Source organism: Palaemon carinicauda, chromosome 1 (genome assembly GCF_036898095.1).
Source record: "Palaemon carinicauda isolate YSFRI2023 chromosome 1, ASM3689809v2, whole genome shotgun sequence".
Classification (NCBI taxonomy): Eukaryota; Metazoa; Arthropoda; class Malacostraca; order Decapoda; family Palaemonidae; genus Palaemon; species Palaemon carinicauda.
The window spans coordinates 291314913-291340662 of NC_090725.1; the positions used below are offsets into that span (position 1 = coordinate 291314913).

Below are 25750 nucleotides of genomic sequence, written 5' to 3' on the forward strand. Positions count from 1 at the left end.
CATACAGCATGCTCTGCATACAACATGCTCTGCATACCTTACCGCATGCTTCTCAGTCACACATCTTTGGTTGTTGCCAACTCACTAGACTGTCAAGCAGTTTCATAACGTTGCCTTCTAGTCTGCTGCTTTTGCACCAGTGAAACCCTCACTGAGAGAACTTAGCTTTTCTCGGATATGGTCCCTGTAGATGAGAAAGTGCTTTTCTCCCTCCTTCTGATATTCCCTTGAGGACTCTGTCATTTGGAGAGGAGCCTTTAGCTGCGTAGCCTCCTATGGACTTTTATTTAAGCATAACATGCTCCCAGGGAAGGTAATGGTTCCACTTCAGTCGCTAACCCCGTCTGTTACCACACCTGCTCCCATAGACCTTGAGCTGTGTTGCAAGACATGCAGTCCAAGCTTAGTCCTTGCTAGAGGATTTTTTTGTTTACGGAGTCAGTGTGTCACTGGGAAGACGTTCAACAACCAGCAGAAGTGACTTGTTGTGACGCAGTGCGGCAACCTCAGCAACCCGATAAGGAGTTGTCTGTACGACCCAGACAGTCTAGACAGCTTCGGGTTGTCACTGTACTTCCTCGCTTCCCCATGGTTGACAGTTCACAGACTGTGCAGCAGTACCATGATCTTGTGTCTGGCTCCGTCAGACGACTGGCTTTTAAGAGCTCCCACAAGTCGTCGCTGTCTGGAGATTCTCAGATGGACTATGGATCTGACCAAGGAACTGGGCCTCCTGGTCAATTTTGAGGAGTCTCAGCTCGTCCCATCCCAGACCATTGTCTCCCTGGGTATGGATCTTCAGAGTCGAGCTTTTCGGGCTTTTCCGTCGGCCCCAAGGATCTTCCAAGCCCTAGAATGCATCCAGAGCATGCTGAGAAGGAACCGATGCTCAGTCAGGTAGTGGATGAGTCTAACAGGGACACTTTCATCGCTGGCCCTGTTCATCGTGTTAGGGAGACTCCACCTCCCCCCCTTCAGTATCATCTAGCTGCTCACTGGATAAAGGACATGACGCTAGAGACGGTCTCAGTTCCTGTTTCCGAAGAGAGGAGGTCTTCTCTCGCGTGGTGTAAGAACAGCTTTCTTCTCAAGGAAGTCTATCTTTGGCTGTTCAGAAACCCGACCGCCTTCTCCTCTCGGACGCATCAGACTCGGGCTGGGGTGCGACTTTGGACGGACAGGAATGCTCGGGAACATGGAATCAGGAACAAAGGACACTTCACATCAATTGCAAGGAGTTGTTGGCGGTTCTTCTGGCCTTGATAAACTTCAAGTCCCTCCAGCTTAACAAAGTGGTGGAGGTGGACTCTGACAACACCACAGCCCTGGCTTACATCTTCAAGCAGGGAGGGACTCTTTCGTGAAGTTGTTATAGATCGCAAGGGACCTCCTCATCTGGTCTAAAGATCGAAAGCTCACGCTGGTAACGAGGTTCATTCAGGGCGGTATGAATGTCATGGCAGATCACCTCAGCCGGAAGGGTCAGGTCATCCCCACAGAGTGGACCCTTCACAAGAATGTTTGCAGCAGACTTTGGGCCCTGTGGGGTCAGCCAACCATAGATCTGTTCGCTACCTCGATAACCTAGAGACTCCTGTTGTATTGTTCTCCGATTCCAGACCCAGCAGCAGTTCACGTGGATGCTTTTCTGCTGGATTGGTTCCATCTCGACCTGTATGCATTCCCGCCGTTCAAGATTGTCAACAGGGTACTTCAGAAGTTCTCCTCTCGCAAAGGGACACGGCTGACGTTGCTTGGCTCCGCTCTGGCCCGCGAGAGAATGGTTCTTAGAGGTACTGCAATGGCTGGTCGACATTCCCAGGACTCTTCCTCTAGGAGTGAACCTTCTACGTCTACCTCACGTAAAGAAGGTACACCCAAACCTCCACGCTCTTCGTCTGACTGCCTTCAGACTTTCGAAAGACTCTCAAGAGCTAGGGGCTTTTCGAAGGAGGCAGCCAGAGCGATTGCCAAAGCAAGGAGAACATCCACTCTCAGAATCTATCAGTCTCAAGGGGAAGTCTTCCGTAGCTGGTACAAGACCAATGCAGTTTCCTCAACCAGTACCACTGTAACCCAGATTGCTGACTTCCTGTTATATCTAAGGAAAGTAAGATCCCTTTCAGCTCCTACGATCAAGGGTTACAGAAGTATGTTGGCAGCGGTTTTCCGCCACAGAGGCTTGGATCTTTCCACCAACAAAGATCTACAGGACCTCCCTAGGTCTTTTGAGACCTCAAAGGAACGTCGGTTGTCCACTCCAGGCTGGAATCTAGACGTGGTCCTAAGGTTCCTTATGTCATCAAGATTTGAACCTCTCCAATCAGCCTCTTTTTAGGACCTCACATTAAAAACTCTTTTCCTCGTGTGCTTGACAACAGCTAAAAGAGTAAGTGAGATCCACACCTTCAGCAGGATCATTGTTTCACATCTGAAACGGCTACATGTTCCTTGCAGCTCGGTTTTTGCTAAACGAGCTTCCTTCACGTCCTTGGCCTAAGTCGTTCGAGATCCCAAGCCTGTCCAACTTGGTGGGGAATGAACTGGAGAGAGTACTTTGCCCAGTTAGAGCTCTTAGGTACTATCTAAAAAGGTCTTAACCTTTACGAGGACAATCAGAAGCCTTATGGTGTGCTATCAAGAAACCTTCTTTTCCAAGTTCTAAGAACTCAGTTTCTTACTATTCAGGCTTCTGATTAGAGAAGCACATTCTCATCTGAAGGAAGAAGACCTTGCTTTGCTGAAGGTAAGGACACATGAAGTGAGAGCTGTGGCTACTTCAGTGGCCTTCAAACAGAGCCATTCTCTGCAGAGTGTTATGGATGCAACCTATTGGAGAAGCAAGTCAGTGTTCGCATCATTCTATCTCAAAGATGTCCAGTCTCTTTACGAGTACTGCTACACCCTGGGACCATTCGTAGCAACGAATGCAGTAGTAGGCGAGGGCTCAGCCACTACATTCCCATAATCCCATAACCTTTTAACCTTTCTCTTGAATACTTTTTATGGGTTGTACGGTCGGCTAAGAAGTTTTCCACATCCTTGTTGATTTGGCGGGTGGTCAATTCTTTCTTGAGAAGCGCCGAGGTTAAAGGTTGTGATGAGGTCCTTTAGTATGGGTTGCAGCCCTTGATACTTCAGCACCTTAGAGTTGTTCAGCCTCCTAAGAGGAACGCTGCGCTCAGTAAGGAAGACGAACTTATTTAAGGCAGAGTAATGGCTCAAGTCGACTTCCTTACCAGGTACTTGTAATTTCATTGTTATTTTGAATAACTGATAATATGAAATACGGGATACTTAGCTTCTTGATATACATGTACACTGGTTTTCACCCACCTCCCTGGGTGTGAATCAGCTACATGATTATCGGGTAAGTTTAATATTGAAAAATGTTATTTTCATTAGTAAAATAAATTTTTGAATATACTTACCCGATAATCATGATTTAATTGACCCACCCTTCCTCCCCATAGAACCAGTGGACCGAGGAAAAATTGAAGTGGTGTCAACAAGAAGTACTGCAGTACCTGGCCACAGGTGGCGCTTGTGAGTACACCCCCCTCTTGTATAGCGATCGCTGGCGTATCCCTTCCGTAGAATTCTGTCGGGCAACGGAGTTGACAGCTACATGATTATCGGGTAAGTATATTCAAAAATTTATTTTACTAATGAAAATAACATTTTTCCTTTTTAATCTAGGCAAACAAAAAATACAATATATAGAATTTTGGTGTAGGAATACAGTGCCTTAAATGATCAATAGTTTTCCTGAAATTGTATTTTCATAACGTTTTGAGAATTGTTTATTCAATTTTACCCTCTTGTATCATTGCTATGATCTTAGAATTGTTACAGGTTCTTTTAACCCTTTTACCCCCAAAGGACGTACTAGTACGTTTCACAAAAGCCATCCCTTTACCCCCATGGACGTACCGGTACGTCCTTGCAAAAAAATGCTATAAAAGTTTTTTTTTCATATTTTTGATAAATTTTTGGATAAAATTCAGGCATTTTCCAAGAGAATGAGACCAACCTGACCTCTCTATGATAAAAATTAAGGCTGTTAGAGCAATTTAATAAAAATATACTGCAAAATGTGCTGGGAAAAAAATAACCCCCTGGGGGTTAAGGGTTGGAAATTTCCAAATAGCTTGGGGGTAAAAGGGTTAATGTTGCTCCTCCTTTACTTTCAATGTCATATCAAATTGATTAGAAATATTGTTAGGTAAGGGGAACTGGCAGGAAAGTTGAACAGTAATAATATACCTAGTGGAATGTTGGGGAGTATTCTTCAGCTGCTCATATGTCATTGGTATAGTGACTTTAAGCTTGAGAACGTTGCAGAAGGACGTCTGAAGTTCAGCTGAAGCTGGCAGGATAACTTCAGACTCGAAGATGTTACAGAAGTGGTTTCAGGATGAGGTAACAAATGTTTTCTCCCTGAATTCAGAGATTGTGTAAAAGGGAGGGCAGGTGTGACGGTCTGAACGATCCCCCGGTCGCAGAATTCTCCTTGACTTTGTATAATGGTTCTTTTCCGCCATTAGCTCGCTTCGCTCGCATGAAAATAAAACATCAAGCTCGTATGTACTGGCAAGCGGTAATGTTGAGCTGCGCACGCTAACATTACAGGAAAATAAAACGTCAACCTCGTACGCATTGGCAAACGGTAATGTTCGCGCATGCGCAGATTATCAAGGAGAATTCTGAGACCGGGGGATCGTTCAGACCGTCACACCGGCTGGAGAGAGTGTTGGTTACCTCTCATCACAAGCAGGAAGGGCTGGCTGCTTCTCTTTGCTTTGGACATGACAAGATTTTAGAGATAGGTATTTATCATCTGAAGGAAACGTCAGACTTGGCTCTGCCCAACTTCTGGTTTTCTTAACTTTTTTCTATCTTGTCATGATGTTATTTCTGTCTTCTGTCTTATCTGGACGTTGTTCCTGTCTTGTTGGGACATTATTCCTGTCTTGTTTGGATGTTGGTCCTGTCTTGTCTGGATGTTATTCCTGTCTTGTCTGGATGTTGGTCCTGTCTTGTTGGGACATTATTCCTGTCTTGTCTGGATGTTGTTCCTGTCTTGTTGGGACATTATTCCTGTCTTGTCTGGATGTTGGTCCTGTCTTGTTGGGACATTACTCCTGTCTTGTCTGGACATTGTTCCTGTCTTGTTGGGACATTATTCCTGTCTTGTCTGGATGTTGTTCCTGTCTTGTTGGGACATTATTCCTGTCTTGTCTGGATGTTGGTCCTGTCTTGTTGGGACATTACTCTTGTCTTGTCTGGACATTGTTCCTGTCTTGTTGGAACATTATTCCTGTCTTGTTTGGATGTTGGTCCTGTCTTGTCTGGATGTTATTCCTGTCTTGTCTGGATGTTGTTCCTATTTTGTCTGGCCGTCATTCCTATTTCGTCTGGACAGTCTCTTCTGGAAGCTTATATACCCCTGTCTGGGTGGAGCTGATTATGATGGGCAGTTGTCATTAACATATAAGGAGTTTTTAATTTTCTGCATCCTGATTGGTTTTCTTGGAAACACCCACTTTGGTCACGACATAGAAGCTTTTAGAACATATTTTCTGATGCAATTTGCACCTGATTTTGCATCATATAATAAAATCAAGGCGTGAGATACCCCATAATGAAATTTTCCCTAAACAGGGATTTTCACAAAAGCTTGGTTTTGTCCCCAAAGTGCTGACAACAGTAATTATGGCGGTGACATCTTTGACCATACATCAGCTGAATTTCTTCTTGCTGCAGATACTCTTAGAAAAGAAGTACGGATTTTTTATTTTTGATAGTATATTCCCTCAGTATTATTGCATATACCTATGGCAATCATTCAAAGTTTATTGTATTTTGATTTTGTCAAAAGTATGTACAGTAATTTTTTAAAGACTTAATTCAAGTTTATTTTAATTATTAATGTATTACTCTACTGTATGTATAATTAGCCCAAGTAGGTTTATTTTTTAATGTTCAGATGTTTCAGTTATCTGAAACAGAAACTTGGTACCATCCTGTGTGGTACTGAGCATATGTGGGCTGATGCCTTGGTCCCATGTAAAAAACTGACTGGGTCAAGTCTCGTCTGTCTTTAAAGATGCAAGAAAATTAATTGCTTTGTATTGAAAAATCTAATGTATTTAAGAAAAATTATATTTGCTCCTTAACAAGTGCATCACTCACAGTTAGCTCAAATTGTTATTCAGGAGGGACAGATGAGCTGAATTTTATTAAAAGACTTTTTTTAATAGGAGCATTTCACTGGGTGACACAGGTTCCTCGCCCAGAAATAGATTTTTCCTTCGTCAAAATCCCTTTTTTAATAATAATGGCCACAGATCTGCTTCAGAGATCCTATGGATCAATATGAGCATCATAACTTGATTCTCATAAGGATATGGAGTCATAGCTTAATGACATTAATGTATTATCGGCTGTAGATCCTGTATGGGAAGCTGTGGGTCTGATATACAGTAGCAGAAGACAGTTTTTTGCAAATGAGTGAATGCAATTAATTCTTGAGAGGTAAACAAGATAAAGAGATAATGATAATACCGCTAAGAATGAGACCTTTCCTGAAATAGAGACCCTCTGTCCTACTGCTGCTACAGTAGTATTAGTATAGAGCAAAGCAAATAACCAGTTTGTATGACTTGAAATAAAACTTAATAACCTTCTTGGCATTTTCTTATGCATGCCATCAAGAAAGTTGTCTTAGATCCCTTGGATGAGATGCTGACACATTATTTGAAAGGCCAGTGAGAAGGTTCTCTCAGTACTGTTATAGTCTGAGAGAGTTACAAAAGCTAAGGACATAGGTTTTGGTGTATACCGTTTATTAATTCAGAATTTATGCTGTAAGATCTGTTACAAAGATACATATCAAATCTAATTTTTGAGATTTTCCACATTACAGTATTTAAATATGTGCTGAAACTGATTTATATGAGAGTGAAGACAAGATTGTATCCAGGTCAAGAAGCCAGAGAAGTGCAAATTAAGCATTCAATTGAAAGAAACCAATATGTGGATTAGTTATTCCAAGATGGTTCTCTCTCGAAGTGTTTAGAGTTTTTAAGGTCTACTATAAAAATTTGGAAAGCTACAGAGAAAAGGGTCTTAACTAATCAATTCCTTTTGCTCGAGCTGCAAAATATCACAGCTTACCTAATCGGGAAGTGACCTTGGTGGTCCCATTTGTTTCTTCCACTGATTCTTCATGTGTGGACCATTTGGTAAGCTATTAAAATTGAAGGTTCAACAATTCCCAACTCTTGCTGGAATGAAATGTTTGTGGTTGGTACAGGAGCCTCACTTCCTTTAGAAGCATTATGGGAAAATTCCTTACTCACTGTGAGTGAGTATGAATTACTAATAACAAAATCCTCTTGGGACTTAAATTTATCAAGGCTGGTTCTGAAAGAGTAGGATGCAAATTTGCAGTCTGTCTGTATAGATTGCCTTACCTTGTGTAAGACCCGGGCTCTTGCCTTTGGGCAGCCCAGAAATCAAATTTGCAGTGAGCCCAATGATTTTATGCTAATCATATGTATATTGAGTCTCTGGGACACTGTGTAACAGTGCAATGACCTCTCCTGTGCAATAGTGCAATGACCTGTCCATTGCAGCTACCAAGCGTAAGGAACCTTAAATCCTAGAGGAGGATTATTACAATCACAATGATCACAGTATTTAATCTCTGGACATCTAGTAAATATAAAGTGCAGCTGGTATAGGTATACTGTAGTCGGAAGATTTGGGAATTGTCAGAAAAGTGTATCGGAAACTTTCCAGACAATGGGTAGTCTAAAAACGAGTTTGGTGTGAAAATATTTGATTTAGGGGTGAATAAGTATATCCGATAAATGTTATAAATGAATGCAGATATATAATTAGAAAATATTAGGATTATGAAAAAAAAAAGTTTAAGATGAGGTGCTTGTCACATATATTTTTATACCTTAATGTCTCTATTGTAATTAATGTGAGTTTGACTTAATTGTGTCTTGTTTTGCACATGAAATTCTAGATGGACTTTCAACCCTGCTGTTCTCACAAAAGTTGGTGGTGGTGTTGTGATGAGCAATGAAAGTAGTACCAGTCAACAATTCAGTGTAGGCGACCTCGTGCAAATTTGCGCGGACTTAGAGCGTATCAAGATTCTTCAACGAGGACATGGAGAATGGGCAGAAGCTATGGTACCGGTTAGTATCTTCGTATATCCTATCATTCAAATATTTATTAAGGTTTAGTTTCTAGTATTAATTTTGATTATAAGTGTACAATATTAACTATTATCTGTTTAAGAAATTAGCTTTTGTAGTCAGGAACTTGGAGCCTTTATAGTTGGTTGGGACAGACCGGGTCAGTAATTAAAATGTGAATAAACATTTACTATAACATAATATTCCTAATGAAGAAAATAAGAAATGTTCCTGTTGTATTTGTAGGTACATTAAACAGTTCTGATGCAAATGATTGGAAGGAAACCCATATTTTAAAGATGTTTGACTTTAACATTCCAAAAGTTATGACTGAAAAAACACATTTTAAAAGGGAAACAAACAAAAGAACACATAACCTGACCTAGGAGCAATACCCTTACCTATCTCGTGGGGGGGGGGGGGGGGGGTTAACACCCCTCAGCAGCCCCCTCCCCTGAGACCACTGTATCTTTAGCTTACTCTGAGACAAATGGAATTATTCCAGTTTGTCAAATACAGTAGGTTTTTTTAATTTTTTTTTTTCATTTCATGAGATTATTTTTTTCCATTAGTTTTGTTAATTTTTTTCATCATTTCCCTCTTAGAAAAATGATTAATGAAATAAATATTCTATCCCCATCTCCTTGATCCCCTGATGAACCCCTGACAGTGTTGACCATATCCAGTCCCCTTAGTAGATGACTAAAGACCAAATAATTGGTGCTACCATGAATACTATAGTCCATTTCTTTTAGCAATGCATGTTTGCACCGACTCGCAGCAGTGCCCTTTTAGCTCGGAAAAGTTTCCGGATCGCTGATTGGTTGGACAAGATAATTCTAACCAATCAGCGATCAGGAAACTTTTCCGAGCTTAAAGGGCACCGCTGCGAGTCGGTGCAAATATGCATCGCTAAAAGAAATGGACTATAATGGATCAGGTGCTTGGTAAACATAAATAATCTTTGAAGCATGAAGTAAACACTGCAAATGAGATTAATAGCCAAGAAAAGCTAGTATTGATAAACCCTTCATTGAAGAAATCTGCAACTCTAGTGAAAAAGACAATATCTAAAATTAATAAACTTTAATGTTGTGTCTTCCATGTTAGGTTAATTTCACTTGCAGCTGATTTTGAAACATTGTCAAAAGAATTTCTTCTATTTGGACTTAAGGACATTAACCCTTTTACCCCCCAAGGACGTACTGGTACGTTTCACAAAAGCCATCCCTTTACCCTCATGGACGTACCGGTACGTCCTCACAAAAAAATGCTATAAAATTTTTTTTTTTCATATTTTTGATAAATTTTTGAGAAAATTCAGGCATTTTCCAAGAGAATGAGACCAACCTGACCTCTCCATGACAAAAATTAAGGCTGTTAGAGCAATTTAAAAAAATTATACTGTACTGCAAAATGTGCTGGGAAAAAAATAACCCCCTGGGGGTTAAGGGTTGGAAGTTTCCAAATAGCCTGGTGGTAAAAGGGTTAAGATGAACTTTGATGAAAGCGAGAAGTTGGAAGCTTGGATCCCATTCTCCAAATAGGCAGAGTCCTTTGATGCTAGATGTAGTTTAGGAAATCATAAAAGTCAATTCTTCCAATATTGAGGGTACTCCATGTGAAAAGAATTTGCCAAAATTTGAGTCTTACAGGCCCAATGATTGAGAATCAAAGAAGACCAAAGCCATCAAGTGGCTTCATGGAAATGTAAAGAGGGGAAAGCTGCAATTTTTTTTCCAAAGATGCAGATTTTAGCAGAAGAAAGTAGGGACAATTAGGGTGATATTACCTGATTTGGTAAAAAAAAAAAAATGTGATTTATACTAAATCAAACACACAATGCATAATGCTTAACAACCTAAATACAAATGATAGTAAATTGACTAAGGACATCAAACTCCTATAATTTTGGAAGAGGAGTCATTTTCAATAGAGATATGTAATTTTAGTTATGAGTAAATAATGGAAATGTACCAGAAAGAGGTATGGAAGATATATAAGGTCTCAAAAACATCATTGATTATCCCGGCTTTTGAAGACCCTGAAGTTCCCATTTTTGTTATCATAAATCCTTCCATTGCTTTCATTGTTTAAAGTTTGGCCATCCTTCAGGCATTTGCACTAGTGGTAAACTTTGCCGTAACTTTTCTAGACCTGGCTATGGAAACAGCGTATTTGATACCAGATATGTTAATTGGGGTTTAGTTATAAAATTAATTGATGAATTTTTCTAGGTATGAAACTGAAAAGTCCTTAACCCTTTTACCCCCAAAGGACGTACTGGTACATATCACAAAAGCCATCCCTTTACCCCCATGGACGTACTGGTACGTCCTTGCAAAAAAATGCTATATGATTTTTTTTTTCATGTTTTTATAATTTTTTGAAAAAATTCAGGCATTTTCCAAGAGAATGAGACCAACCTGACCTCTCCATGACAAAAATTAAGGCTGTTAGAGCAATTTAAAAAAAAATATACTGCAAAATGTGCTGGGAAAAAAATAACCCCCTGGGGGTTAAGGGTTGGAAATTTTCAAATAGCCTGGGGGTTAAAGGGATAACATGTCTAATATAAAGTTAATCTCTCTAGGATGTGCTAAATAGCTTATTAGTTCAGCAAAGAATTAGGCCAGAGCAGTGAACCAAAAGCCTAAGATTCAGCATGAGAAAAGTCCATCACCATGTACAGCTATAGGTGTATAGTATTCGCTTCTAAACATCACTGTGTATCCTTATTTTATTTACCTTTAAAATCTATGACACTACTTGGATTTTGTCAACTATGAACTAAACTTCTTGGACATACAATCCAGCAGCAGTTACAAAAGTAGCCTCAGATGGAGCTGTGCCGGGGGCTGCTAGTGGAGGTATGTTGTACAGTATATTTTGGTCAGTATAGTAAGCTGCCATGAAGTTGTGTTACGTTTCTAGTAAAGGGAATATTTGTCTTCTTAAGGTAAAAGCTTTCTTCCTACTTTCTTAAGGTATAAGCTTTCTTCCTACTTTTCCATTTCAACAAATCTAAAAGTTGTTCCGTAACTGATGATTCTTGATTGAAAAAGTTGAGAATAATTTGTCCGATAGACAATGTCAGGAATGACTTTCGCCAGGGTAGTGTTCTGAGTGTGACTGTTTACTTTTGCTGTGAATGGAATGTTTACTATCGTCCCCCAAAATATTGTTTACATTCCATTTGTAGATGATCTGTCCATATTTGCTGAAACAAAAATGTCTTTGGTTGAAAGCGAAATTTAGCTCATAGTTGACAAAATCATAGTGTGGGCTGATAAAAAGGACTTCAAGTTTTCTGTGAGCAAAACTGTCATTATTAATTATTGCCATGTAAGGGGAGTACATCTAGAACATGGTATATATATATAAGATATCAGTATACTCCATGTGTACCAGAGACCCACTTTTTATAACTGGATTTTTTATTAGATAATTGCCATGTAAGGGGAGTACATCTAGAACATGGTATATATATAAGATATCAGTATACTCCATGTGTACCAGACCCACTTTTTATAACTGGATTTTTTATTAGAGATTGACATAGACTTCATTTTAAAGTATTTGAAAAATGATTGTCTAAATTCTTTGAACATTTTGAAATTATTAGAAAGTATGAATATTAGTCATATTTGTAAAATATGATTTTAGATACCTTTTAAGTTCTGATATTGATACAGCAGGGATATCTTCATTATTTCAAAACAAAAACCTACTTGCATTAAAATATCTCTTGGATTAGACTTGAATTTCTATTCTAATTTATACCTTTGGATTTCTATTCTGATTTAGATCTTTGAATTTCTCTTCTGATTTAGACCCTTGGTAAAATTGGACGTGTTCAACAAATATATCATGACAACGACCTTAAAGTGGAGGTTTGCGGAACTTCTTGGACATACAATCCGGCAGCAGTTACAAAAGTAGCCTCGGATGGAGCTGTCCCGGGGGCTGCTAGTGGAGGTATGTTGTACAGTATATTTTTAAACTTGTAAGATTCTAGTGTTTCATTGGTTAGAGATCAGTTTGGTGTGAAATCATCTCGTGTAACAGAATATTGTTTCATAGTTAAGTGGAATAATTAATATTTGCTTGGAAAGTAATTTTCTAGCAATATGGTAATTTCAGTTGCCATACAGCATATTACCATATTTGCTAAAATTTGTTCCAACAAATAATATAATTTTGATATTGATACCTATTATATCTGTACTCACCTAATATTCATTGAGCTTCTCTCTTGAAGCCCTGCTTAATATCAACGTTTACCCCAAAAGGAAACGCTTCCCATCATCTTTCCTTTCAATAGGCTTACTATGGGTTTCACAGACAGTGCAAGTGCGATTTTTTGCAATTATTCTGTAACGAACACTCGTATCAGTACGAGATTTTACTATAGTGCATTACACCCAGTAAGGAAATTTATAGGAGTATCATGAATCATTTATTGTAAATAATAAAGACTTTTGTACCTATACCAAGAGGCAAAACTCATTAGCCAAGCAAGAAAAAGAACACCAGGTTGGAAGAACTCCGCCTGCCTACAACCCCCTTCACCTCCAACCCCCATTTTCTTCCTCCCCTCTCTTTTCTTCCCTCACCTGCCCTACGTCTTTCCTTCTCTCTTTCTCTCTCTCTGAATGTTGCTTTGATTTAAACATATTTTTTTACGATTTTTTTTTTCCATCAATCTAATAATAATTGGCACTGTTGTATAAATGTAACAGTTCAGTGGTTGTTACCCTCCAGTTAACTTATTAATATCTATTTATACACTGATTTGCTCTCTCCCTCTCTTTGCCTGTCAGTTTCTACTAATGTGGGGAGTTGTACAGAGGCTTAACCAATTTGTCCTTTTGCCCCATGCTTCTGAAATTTAAAGTGTTTGCCAAATAGCATATATATATATATATATATATATATATATATATATATATATATATATATATATATATATATATATATATATATAAATATATATATATATATATATATATATATATATATATATATATATATATATATATATTGTCTTTGAGTTTGAACAATATGTAATTGTACACAATTATATCATTGCATATTTCGGTATTGGGTATGAGCATAGATGATAGGTATCCATAGGAAATGAGAAACAAAATCTTTATTTCACCTAATGCCACATATATCCCCCCCCTAATTGAAGTTGATTGAATATTGGTATCGACCGATGACGGGACTCGAATGTGGGTAGGGCATAACCTTCATATTTAATTTTTTTTGTTTATTTTTTTGTGTGTTTTTATTTATTTTTTTTTTTAGTCTTCATCGTTTTCTAATAGCAGGTCAACTTCATCTTCAGTGTCACTGTCAAGATTAATAATGACAGGATCAATACTGTCATGCATGTTATCTGTTGAACGATAACAATCCTCAAAAGCTTGTGATCGACGTACTGCCCCTGCCCATACATCGCGAGTGACAGAGATCCTTGCCTCCTCTAATCTGGCATGTAGGTCGGCTCGGGTGAAACGTTGGAGTGAGGAGCGCACGTAACGTTTCATGTGTCCCCACGCCTGCTCGATTGCATTGAGCTTGGGATGTGCGGGTGGCAGGCGGACGATTTCATGGCCCCAATCTCGAATGGTGTTATCTACCTTGTACTTAGGCTCTGGCCTATTTTGACGGCATATGTATTGGAGTTCAGGTCTTGTAGCATGTTGCGGGAAGGATATATTTCTGCGCTGTAACCATTCAATGAGGTCAGATTTCCTGGTAGCTGTGGTGGGACAACGACTATCTTCTGTCATTATACTGTGGTATGGGGCATTGTCCATCACTAATACTAAAGGCTCCTCCAGGAGTGGCAGGAGCTGAGTTGTTAGACAACGTAGGAATATATCGCCATTCATTTCCCCGTGGTAGTCGCCGCTGGTATTTTTTGCAGGGAAAGTGAGGAAGGAACCGTCAATGAAGCCATCGGCTGTACCACCTGCGACTACCACGAAACGTTCCCCCTCACCTGGTGGCACCTGACGGCTGTAATTGGCACTGGTATTAGGCTGCGTGGTATCCACCCATTCCATGTTATGGCTCATTCTGGTTGTGAACCACGTTTCATCCAGGTACACTACCTCCCTGCCGTCTTCCCTATGTCTTTGAAGGTCCCGCAGGGAACGTATCCTTTGGCACATGATGTCAATTGACTCCTTCCTGACATACATCTTGCGCTGAGTGGTCTTATACTCGATTCCCATTTTGTGGAGTAGGCGCCATAGCTTAATCTTTGAGGTACTCTCGGGGATGATGCTTTCTTCCTTCAGGTTCTGTGCCAGGGATGCGAGAGTAAAAGCCTTCTTGGCAACAAACTTTGTATGAATGTGTCGACGTATGGCTCCTACAGAGAAACTGTCATAGATAGGCTGTGCTGGAGGCGTTGGTGGTGTGACGGGACGTGGCTTAGTACTACGATACACAATTGAATGCACCGTACTCAATTTCATCCTCAAGGCTGCTGCAACACGGTGGTAAGGCCTGTATGAAGGAAAGACTTTATATAGATATGTATTATATAAAATAAAATCTTAAACATCCATCACTTGAAAATAAATGTATCAGTATAATCAAGGCTTTAACTCTGATGAATGTCCTGTGGAAAGGGTCAATATTTATTAGTAATTCATAGAGTAACTGTAACAAGTCACTTATGCAAACTAATCTGAAGGCAGTTGTCAGCTTTCTCTTTATTAAAAAAGTTGAAGAGTTGGGTGACAAACTCATTTCTGCAACCATACGGACAGACATGTTCTGAGGTGGCCATCACTTCTTTAAGCTCTCCCTCGTAATACCAGTAAATGGCTAATGCCCTGAGTAGAAATAAGGTTGGCCAAAAGAAGGCAAGAAAACTCAGGTACGTATACAACAGCCATTTTCCTATCAATCATAGTGTCTATCACTCAGCTACTCCAAAACCCTTCAGATAGGTGTCAATCTAATAATTATTTACATAACCAATACCATAGAGAGAGAGAGAGAGAGAGAGAGAGAGAGAGAGAGAGAGAGAGAGAGAGAGAGAGAGAGAGAGAGAGAGAGAGATGAGCAAACCAGTGATTAAAGCAATCAGTCATCTGATAGGTAACAACCGATTGAATTGTTCCATATCTACAACAATAAATATTATAATTAGATAAGATAGATAGACAGATAGAGTGCTTGATATAAAAAAAAAATCATACAAAATAAGTTGCAGCTTAAGCTACCTTCTCAGAAAGAGAGCATGAAGGGAAGGGAAAGAACGGAGAGGGATGGATGGCGTGGAGGTGGAGAGAGATAGCTTGAAGCAGGGGGAGAGCAGGTGAGGGATGAAAGGAGGGGGGAGGGGGTGGAGGTAGAGGTTCTGTATATTATTGTTCGGTTTTGTGACTGGATGATTGAGATTTTGCCCTTTGGCATAGGGGCAAGTGTCTTTATAATTAATAATTAACGATTCATTATACCCCTATAAATTTCCTCAACATCTCGTATTGATACAACTGTTCGTTACAGAATAATTGCAAAAAATCGCACTTGCACTGTCTGTGAAACCCATAGTAGGCCTCTAGTATAGTACTAAGACAATGTGGCTGGTAATAGTAATAATCTTTGCTTGGGTGCGCCACAGGTTCTATGTATTTCCAATTCCAAATTCGAAGCTAGTTCTCTATCCTGTTGACATCACTAGTCAATGGAGAGGAATACGGCATGTATATTAATGTCAGGTGGGTATAAAAAGGATATATTTTATCAAAATTCCATATATTTCTATGAAACTCCCCTGACATACATAATGCTGACTCCCACACTGATAGACGTGGGTCAGTGAAGGAAAGAGATAGGAAAGGCAGTTAATTCTAATAGCCAGGCTTCTCCATCACAAGGCTCAATACTACGCAGTACTCTAGAAGTTTTATTCCAGCTGTGACCAAGTTGTGGAATGATCTTCCTAATCGGGTGGTTGAATCAGTAGAACTTCAAAAGTTCAAAGTTGGAGCGAATGCTTTTTTGTTGACCAGGCAGACATGAGTCTTTTTATAGTTTATTTATGTCATATTTGTTTTTGATGTTGTTAATAGTTTATATATGACATATCTGTTTTGACGTTACTTATTTTAGAATGATTTATTGTTAATTTGTTCTCTTCATTTATTTATTTCCTTGTTTCCTTTCCTCAGTGGGCTATTTTTCCCTGTTGGAGCCCCTGGGCTTATAGCATCTTGCTTTTCTAACTAGGGTTGTAGCTTGGATAGTAATAATAATAATAAAATGTAAAGCCGTAGAATAATAAACTTATCTAGCACTTAAGACTCACCTCTTAGCCAATCGTCACAAAACTAAGTGTGTTATACCTTGATCCTCCAGATTGTGTTTCCAATTACAACCTAACTATCAAACATCAGTAGAGCTTTGTTAACCACTGATTCACCAACTGCTGATTCGACTGTATTATTTTGAACTTTTGTTACCATTACTAAAATTTATATGCTGGTAAATCACTCAAACTGCATGCCATTGCATCATTGCTCAGTATAGTAAGCTGCCATAAAGTTGTGTTACGTTTCTAGTAAAGGGAATATTTTGTCTTCTTTAGGTAAAAGCTTTCTTCCTACTTTTCCATTTCAACAAATTAAAAGTTGTTCCGTAACTGAAATACAAACCACGCTATTTACATGGGGTAATTACTTCGGTGTAGCTGAATGACGAGCCATAAAAGTTTTAACGAGGGTTTACTACCCCGCCGCTAGTTAGGGGGGGTCAGGGAGGGGTAGCTAGCTACCCCCCCCCCCCCCACACACACACACACACCGGTTAATGCTTCACTTTACTTTTGGCTCGGGCAGAGAACAGACCTGTATGCTCTCTCCCTCGCTTTGACTGCCATATTTAATCTGTTTTTGCTTTTTCTTTTTCACTGTGTTTGAAGTTGACCTCTACTACTATGCGTACATGCCCTGGACTTCCCGGCCGCCCTTGAGGGACCTTTATGTTGGTGGTCGACACCGATCCCCACACCTTATGTCCTCACTCTAGGGGCTAGCGGTGTGATAGTGGTAACGTGTGTATAGAATGTAGGAAGTGTTCTACCTCCCAGTGGGAGAGGTTTGCCCGGCGCCTGAAGAAAAAGTCTAAAATGGATCTTTCTCCTTCAGAGGTTTCTTTGAAGGGAGAAAATTCCAGGACTTCTTCTTCCGTAGCCCTTTCCTCCTCCTAAGCTCCCCCTCGAGTGGTCTCTTCCGAGAGGCTGGTGAGTGGTAGCGTAGACTGTATTGCTGTTGACCGATCTCTGGGTGCGGGAGAGGTAGTCGCCTCCCATAGCGAGGCGGCTGCCCCTCCTCCCCCGGAGGAGGATTTGAATATGTCTAATCGTGATTTGTTACAGCTTCGGCCTTCCTTGGGGCTGCAGGGTTCGCCCTCCAAGGAAGCCCTGTTTGACATGATCAAACTTGGTGCAGCTGTCAAGCAATCGCCAACTACAGCAGGGATAGATCCCCTGTCTGTGGTTGACGTTGTTGTGACAGAGACATCTCGTGGGTCAAGTCAACCCCTGTTCCTGTTGCTGAGGTAGCTGACGGCTTAGATTCCCCCTCCGAACACCTTTCGAGGGAGGATCTAAGTCCCACGGTCTCTCCTGCCGGTGATTCTCCCCCTCGGGGGAGTTGACTTACAGAGACTCCTCTGCGGAGGCCCCTTGATGGTCAGCCTGCTGATCCCACGGCCCTTCGTGGGCGTATAAGGCGGAAGGCTCGTCCTCCCCTTCCCCCTTCACCGTAGAGGCCTTCCTTCCCCTCACAAGGGAGTTAGGAGGCGCCTCTTCGGCTCGTCGTCGCCACAGTCCTCTGCGGAGGAGACGACACGCCGTTCGCCGACCCTGCCAGCTACCACCTTAGACCTCTCCGGGGATCGTTCGCGATCCCCTTCGGATGATGGTCGTCCTTCGGGACACAGTGACCAGTCTTCCTCCAGACCTGCTGACTTGCCGTCACCCTTCGACGTTGCGGATGAGCGTTGCGCGTCACCTGATCCTGCCACTGTGCAGGCACCGGCCCTTCGGGGCTGAAGGGCCTTGAGCGCAAAACCGCGCCTCTTGCCCTCAAGCGCCAGGTTTTTCCTGCGCGCCCTCCTGCTGCTGCCGCTGTTCCTGTCTTAGCGTCACAGTGCTCACCTGCCCGCGTGCGCGCCAGGGTTCCCCTGCGCGCCCACATCCTTCTGCGCTTCGGCGCCCTCCAGCAGTTCCTGTGACAGCGCGCCAGCGCCCACCTGCGCACAAGCGCCCACCTGCGCCCCAGCGTTCCTTGGTTCCTGCCTCGTCGCGCGCAGTTCGAGAGGTTCCTATGCTAGCGCACAGGTGCTCACAGGTTCCTCTGGACTCGCAGCGCCCATCCGGAGTTACGCACGAATCGCGCCCCCGCGCAGTTCCAGTCCCAGGGCTCACGCGCTCGCCAATGCGCCAGCGGGCTTCCACATTGCAGCGCGTCGCCCAGGAGCCACCTAAGCTAGCGCACGGGCGCTCACAGGCTCCCCAGGGCTCTCCTTCCAGACCGCGTGATCCTGCACGCTTTCCAGCTGCGCGCCACGCTCCGGTTGCGCGCCCAGTTCCAGTCATCAAGGCGCCCCCTGCAACCCTCCAGCGCACACCTGTGCGCCCTCATCAAACCGCGCGTCCTGCTCGCCCACCGCAGCAGCGCACACCAGTGCGTCTGCATCCTGATGCGCGCCATGCGCGCCCACAGGCGAGTTTGCCTGTCCTTTCGGACCAGCGCCTGCCAACGCGCCATCCCTTCCACGCGCTATCCTGAACCGGCACTCACGCGCCCTCGCCCGGTTCTTCCGGATACGCGCTCAGGCGCCCCTGTCCTCTCGCGCCCTCTAGGGCCGCATCAGGATGCTGCGCGTCCTTGCATCCGGCCGCCTCCCGTTCCGGCTCCTGCACGCCACACGCCCTCGCCATCTCCTACGTGCGCCCGCGCCCACGCGCCCGCTCCAGCTCCTGCGCGCGCTCACGCGCCCGCACCATCTCCTGCGCGCCATCGCTCCCACGCTCCTGTGACCTCGCCTATGCGCCACTGCGCCCTCGCGCCCACTCCACCACCCTCTCTCGCCCACGCCAATACGCGCGAGCGCGAGATTCTTGTGTCACGCGATCCTTTCGTGCACGACCTTGACCAGGGCCCATCACGCGACCTCCAGCGCGAGCGTCGCCAGGCGGACAGGTCTTCGTCTTGTTCCCCTCCCCACAAGCGCAGACCAGCACGCTTGCCAGAGGGGGCAGGTTCCCGGACAGGTCTAAGGACCCTTTCTTTCCAGCTTCACAGGCAAACCCGCATTTGTCGACTCCTCCAAGGGATCGAACGATCCCCTTCCCTCCAGAGGGAGTGTCTGACAGCGCGACTGTCAGCCAGCAGCCCTGGTTCGGTACCCTGGTCAGAGGTCTTGTGCAGGCGATGAAGCCCGCCCTCTCTGACATGGGTTGCAAATCAGTGGCAGCTTCCTCTCCCCTGAAGAGGAAGAGAAGTCTCTCTCCCGTGGAAACACCTCCAAGGCCTATTTTGTCTCCTCGCAGATCCTTGCGCAAGGCTCCTTCTCCCCAAGACTTTCTCTCCCTCCCCTGCGGATGAGGATTACCCATCCTCAGGAGAGTCGAACGAGCCAGACCATTCCCCCATCGCACCAATGGGGGAAGCTCCGCCTCTCCCTGAGAAGTCGTCTTGTCCAGGGGTGGAAAAGAGCCTGCACCCATTATTACTCGAGTCCTGTATCCCGCCCAAGAGGGAACCAAAGGACTCTAAGACGATCCCCAAATCGTCAGCAAGGATCAGGCAGGAGCCATCTAGACCTTCTGAGGATGTCCACATGTCCCCCCAGGAAGAGCCACTGGGGACGGGAGACTTCGCTGCCAGTCCTTCAGGAGGAGAGCACCAAGAGTCAGAACACGCATTCTGGGACGTCCTGACCCTCATGAGGAACCTCAACGGAATCCCAGACCCTGATAATCCTCCTCATGAAGGTAAGGACACGGTCCTGGACCGCGTCTACGGCACCCAGAAACCCTCTAGGGCCAGTGCAGCTTTGCCCTGGTCTCAGGGGATGAAGAGTGCCAGGGACAAGGTCGAGGGCCAGCTTTCTGAGCTTGCCTCCTCCAGTAGATCCAGCGCCGGTAACAAGTTCCTCCCTCCTCCTCGAGTCCATCAGAGGAGGTACTTTGAGATCCTTGAGGAGTCTTGTTTGGGTCTTCCAATACATCACTCCGTGGAAGAACTCACTGGGGAGTCCCTCTAGAGAGACTCCCCAACCGGCACGTGTCCTACTCAGCTACTGAGATCCTAAGCCAGGAGAAGGTCGCTTAGTGTGCCATGCAGGCAACTTCGTGGCTTGACATCTGGCTGGGGTCTCTGGGCATTCTGGTGCGGTCTGAGGACCTCTCCAAAGAAAGCACCAGGAAGGCACTGGAGACTTTCTTACTCTCAGGCACACGGACCATTGAGTTTCTGGCCCACCAAGTCTCGAGCTTGTGGGCCGATACGATTTTCAAACGTCGGGACGCTGTGGCTGAGAGGTTCCACCAGAAGGTTCCCAGTTTGGAGGTTAGCAGGCTCAGACACTCTTCTGTGTTTGGTAAGAGTTTGTTTGAGCCTAAGGACGTGGAGCTTACCGCTGAGAGGTGGAGGAAGTCCAACCAGGATTCCCTCATCCATAGGGCCCTGACATCGAGGCCCTGACATCGAGGCCCTACAAACCTCCAGCGGCTCAACAGCCCCGTCCAGCTAAGGACACGAAGAAGACCACTGCAGCGAAGCCGAAGATGTCTAAGCCCTTTCCTGCCAAGAGCAGAAGGAGCAAGAAGTCCTCCAGGGGAGGCAAGAACCCTAGAGGAAACGGCCGAGGCCGTAAACGCTAGGGTTGGGAGTCCCCCTGCATGTCCACCAGTGGGGGGATGCCTACAAAGTTGCGCGACAAGGTGGCAGCAACTCGGGGCGGATGCCTGGACGATTTCCGTGATCGCTCTGGGTTATCGCGTCCTGTTCACAGCCTCTCTACCTCCCCTGACAGCGAATCCAGTGTCGTTGAGCTCTCTTGCCATGGGATTGGCAAAAGGGCAAGCCCTTTGGGCAGAAGTCCAGACCATGTTGATGAAGGACGCTCTCCAGGAGTTTGTAGACGGGTCCCCAGGCTTCTACAGTCGACTTTTTCTTGTGAGAAAGGGGTCTGGAGGCTGGAGACCAGTCATCGACCTCTCAACCCTGAACGGGTTTGTCAAGCAGACTCCGTTCAGTATGGAGACGGCAGACACGGTCAGACTCGCAGTAAGACCACAAGACTTCATGTGTACACTGGACCTGAAGTACGCATACTTCCAAATCCCAGTCCATCCGTCTTCAAGGAAGTACCTAAGATTTTACCTAGACAACAAGATCTACCAGTTCAAGGGGCTGTGTTTCGGTCTCTTCACAGCCCCTCAGGTGTTCACCAGAGTGTTCACCCTCATATCTTCGTGGGCTCACAGGATTGGCATCCGTCTCCTTCGTTATCTGGACGACTGGCTGATCCTAGCGGACTCGGAGGCAACCCTTCTTCGCCACCGAGAAAAACTCCTCGAAGTTTGCCAGGATCTAGGGATCATGGTAAATCTCGAGAAGTCCTCTCTGCAGCTCTCTCAGAAACTGGTATATCTAGGCATGGTCATAGACACCAATCTCCACAAAGCCTTCCCTTCAGACGACAGGATAGCAAGGCTGAGGAAGGTCGCGAGACCTTTCCTCAATCGAGAAGAACTCCTAGCCCAATCGTGGCTACGTCTCCTTGGCCACCTCTCCTCCCTGGCCCGTCTTGTTCCCAACGATCGCCTCAGAATGAGATCCCTCCAATGGCGACTCAAGTCCCAGTGGAATGAAGGTCACGATTCCCCAGACACTTTGATCCCTATGGGTCCTGCAGAACGGATGAACCTCCAGTGGTGGGTGGTGGATGAGAACCTACGAAAGGGAGTGGATCTTCTCGTCCTTCCCCCGGATTTGATGTTGTTCTCGGACGCATCAAAGAAAGGGTGGGGAGCCCACGTTCTGAACTACAGGACCTCAGACCTGTGGTCAGAATCAGAAAAGTACCTTCACATAAACCTGCTAGAAATGAAGGCCGTGTTCCTGGCACTTCAGAAGTTCCACCAAGTCCTGGCGGGCCACTCTGTGGTGGTGATGAGAGATAACACCACGGTGGTGGCTTATATCAACAAGCAGGGAGGTACCTTTTCGGAAAAGCTATCCCATCTTGCAGTAGAGATCCTGAGATGGTCTGAAGTCCACTCGATCTCGGTAGCGGCTTGCATCATTCCAGGCAAAAGGAATGTGCTCGTCGACAGTCTGAGCAGAGCAACGCAGATAGTGAGTACCGAGTGGTCTTTGGATCCTCAAGTAGCCAACAAAGTCCTGACTTTGTGGGGTTCCCCGACGGTGGATCTGTTCGCTACAGCGCTGAATTTCAAGCTCCCGCTGTACTGCTCCCCGGTCCCGGACCCCAAGGCTCTCTGGCAGGATGCCTTCCAACAACGGTGGGACAACGTCGATGTGTACGCCTTTCCCCCGTTCTGTCTGATGAGGAGGGTGCTCAACAAGACCAGAATATCAGTCAATCTTTCAATGACCCTGATAGCTCCGCTATGGCATCACGCAGATTGGTTCCCGGACCTTCTGCAACTCCTCACGGAGGTTCCGAGAGAACTCCCTCCAAGTCACGAGCTACTCAAACAACCACACACCAACATCTTCCACAAAGCCGTAGCTTCACTTCGACTTCACGCCTGGAGACTATCCAGCATTTCCTCACAGAGAGGATTTTCGCAACAAGTTGCGAACAGGATGTCTGGTCACCTGCGCAAGTCATCCGCAGGGGTCTACCAGGCGAAGTGGCGAGTCTTCTGTGGTTGGTGTCGTGGAAGGGGTATCTCTCCCCTCGATGCCACTATTCCAGCAATAGCGGAGTTCCTCTTGTATTTGCAGGAGGAAATGCGCCTTTCAGTCTCGGCAGTGAAAGGCTATTGCTCAGCCTTAAGTTTTGCCTTCAGGCTTAAAGGAATGGACATTTCTTCCTCGCTGGAACTTTCCCTTCTCACGGAGTTATGAACTTACCTGCCCTCAGTCGGAAGTGAGATCTCCTCCATGGAACGTGGTTCGAGTTCTCAGGTCTCTGAAGAGACCTCCCTACGAACCATTATGCCAGGCTTCAGATCGCCACCTTACCTGGAAGACGGTTTTCCTGCTAGCTTTGGCCATGGCCAAGCGAGTCAGTGAGCATCATGGTCTCTCGTACGACATCGCCCATTCAAGGGGATGAGGGGAGGTAATGTTCAGCTTCGTCCCTGAGTTTGTTGCCAAGATTCAGAATCCAGGAGTGCCGAACCCCAGGTTCGACTCTTTCCAGGTTTCGAGTCTCTGTTCTGTAACAGATGACCCAGACCATCTCCTACTGTACCCAGTGAGGAGTCTGAGGTTGTATCTTAAAAGAACAGCTGCAGTTCGTCCCCAGGTGCGAGCCTTGTTCGTGAGCATTGGGAAGACGAAGAGGAGGGTCACCAGGAATACCATCTCAGCCTGGATTCACAAGGTGATACATCTGGCCTTGAATCCTGACCCTCCTCCGTCACGTCGCCCTAGAGCACATGATTTCAGGGGCATAGCTACGTCCCTGGCCTTCAAGAAGAATTATTCAGTGACGCAGGTCCTTCAAGCTGGGGTGTGGAAGCGTCAGACCACCTTCACAGCCCACTACCTGCAAGACGTGACACACAGGAGGCTCGATACGTTCTCTATCGGCCCTTTGGTGGCTGCACAACAGCTGGTCTAACCTCAGGCTCCTTAATGGACAAGTAGCAGAAGGTTGAGGGCATTGTTACCCGGTTTTAGTCTGCGTGAATGAAAAGATCTGTCTGGCCCTTATTCTTTTTTTCATTCTCTCCTCCCCTGGAGAAAGCAGCATCCTGGGTTCTCTGCACTGCTGACCTCGAACCTCTGCAGGTAAGCCATGCTCCCTTGTGTTCCTAGTATTAAAATGTAATACTGTACTGTCATGTCCCCATACCCTGACGAGGTGGTATTGGGAGAGTCCTAGCCTAGATTTCCATCTGAAGAACTCCAGGTCAACTTCCTTGGACGAGTCACTTCTCACCTTCACACACAGCTTATGTAGGCCGCAGCAGTTTCACAGCATGCCAGCGAGGAGCAGGGACCCCTTATTTCTTGAGTACTTACACACTCGAATTTGGGGTCTCCGGGCAATGACAAAGCCAGTATGGCAGGGGACTTACCGCCCTTCCTAAGGGTTGAGTCACCCCATGTAAATAGCGTGGTTTGTATTTCAGTTACGGAACGAATGACAAATTCGTAGATAATTTATATTTTTCCTAACTATACAAACCTTAGCTATTTACACATATGTGCCCGCCAGCTCTGTCCCCGGATAAGTCCTACCTCTAAGCAAAGTGAAGCATTCACCTGTGTGTGTGAGGGGGGGGGGGTAGCTAGCTACCCCTCCCTAGCCCCCGCTAACTAGCGGCGGGGTAGTAAACCCTTGTTAAAACTTTTATGGCTCGTCATTCAGCTACGCCGAAGTAATTACCCCATGTATATAGCTAAGGTTTGTATAGTTAGGAAAAATACAAATTATCTACGAATTTGTCATATTTAACAGATGCAATAATGCTTACTGTACGGAAGAGAGTTTTGATAATTTACACTGATTCAAGTGTACTTACATCCCTGAGGCACTTTAATTCTACATCATAAAGTGGTTAAAGAAATACAAGAATTTTATATCTTAGTTTAAATTGGGTTTCAGGAATCATTAGTATTTTGTTATCTCTCCTGTATGCCAATTATTACATTTCATTTTCTGTTATACATTTGGGATTTGCCCTGTTCCATTGGCTCATCCCTAATTGTCAACAATCAACTGACAATGTATCTCTCTCTCTCTCTCTTGGGCATGCTCTTCGCACTCCCCAAGAGAGATAAGTTCACCAAACTTTCAGTTGGGCCCCACAAGGCAGTAGAAGGGTTGGAAGACCCAGACCTACATGGCTGAGGAGTATGAATTGTGAAGTGGGAGATGATGAGTGGAGAAGTAATGAATTAATATACGTAGAAGATGATGATGATGATTTGTATACTGTATGTTCTATAGATTTCAATATCTTACTAGTATATCACTGTATTAACCATACATTGGAATGTCTGGTATGGAAATTAACTTTGTTCCGTAACCGAAATACAAACCACGCTCTTTACATAGGGTTTACTTTCGGCGTAGCTGAAGTGACGAGCCATTAGATTTTAACGAGGGTTAAACTACCCTCGCGCTAGTTAGCACGGGGATAGGGGAGGGGTAGCTAGCTACCCCTCCCCCCCACACACTGGTTAGCTGCCTCACTTCACTTTTGGCTCGGACGATGTACAGACGTCTCTGTCCCGTCCTCGCATGGCAGCCATTTATGTTTTGTCTTTAACTTAATTACTTACTCT

At 44.5% G+C, this 25750-nt stretch overlaps 2 protein-coding genes across 3 annotated transcripts in view; one reads left to right on the forward strand and one right to left on the reverse strand.

Moving 5' to 3' along the window:
- The window catches only part of mib1 (mind bomb 1), a 92303-nt gene that overhangs the window by 56937 nt on the left and 9616 nt on the right, over positions 1-25750 (forward strand). For both annotated transcript variants that reach the window (XM_068378058.1, XM_068378065.1), the window contains exons 7-8: positions 8042-8216; positions 12050-12194. In XM_068378058.1, the coding sequence (XP_068234159.1) occupies positions 8042-8216; positions 12050-12194 (320 nt within the window). The remainder of the gene's footprint in view (positions 1-8041; positions 8217-12049; positions 12195-25750) is intronic.
- Positions 13526-15000, reverse strand: LOC137645251 (uncharacterized; the record flags this gene model as incomplete). Its single annotated transcript, XM_068378074.1, has 2 exons — positions 13526-14741; positions 14912-15000. Coding segments are annotated over 2 exons (1305 nt in total), but the record flags the coding sequence as incomplete, so codon positions are not given.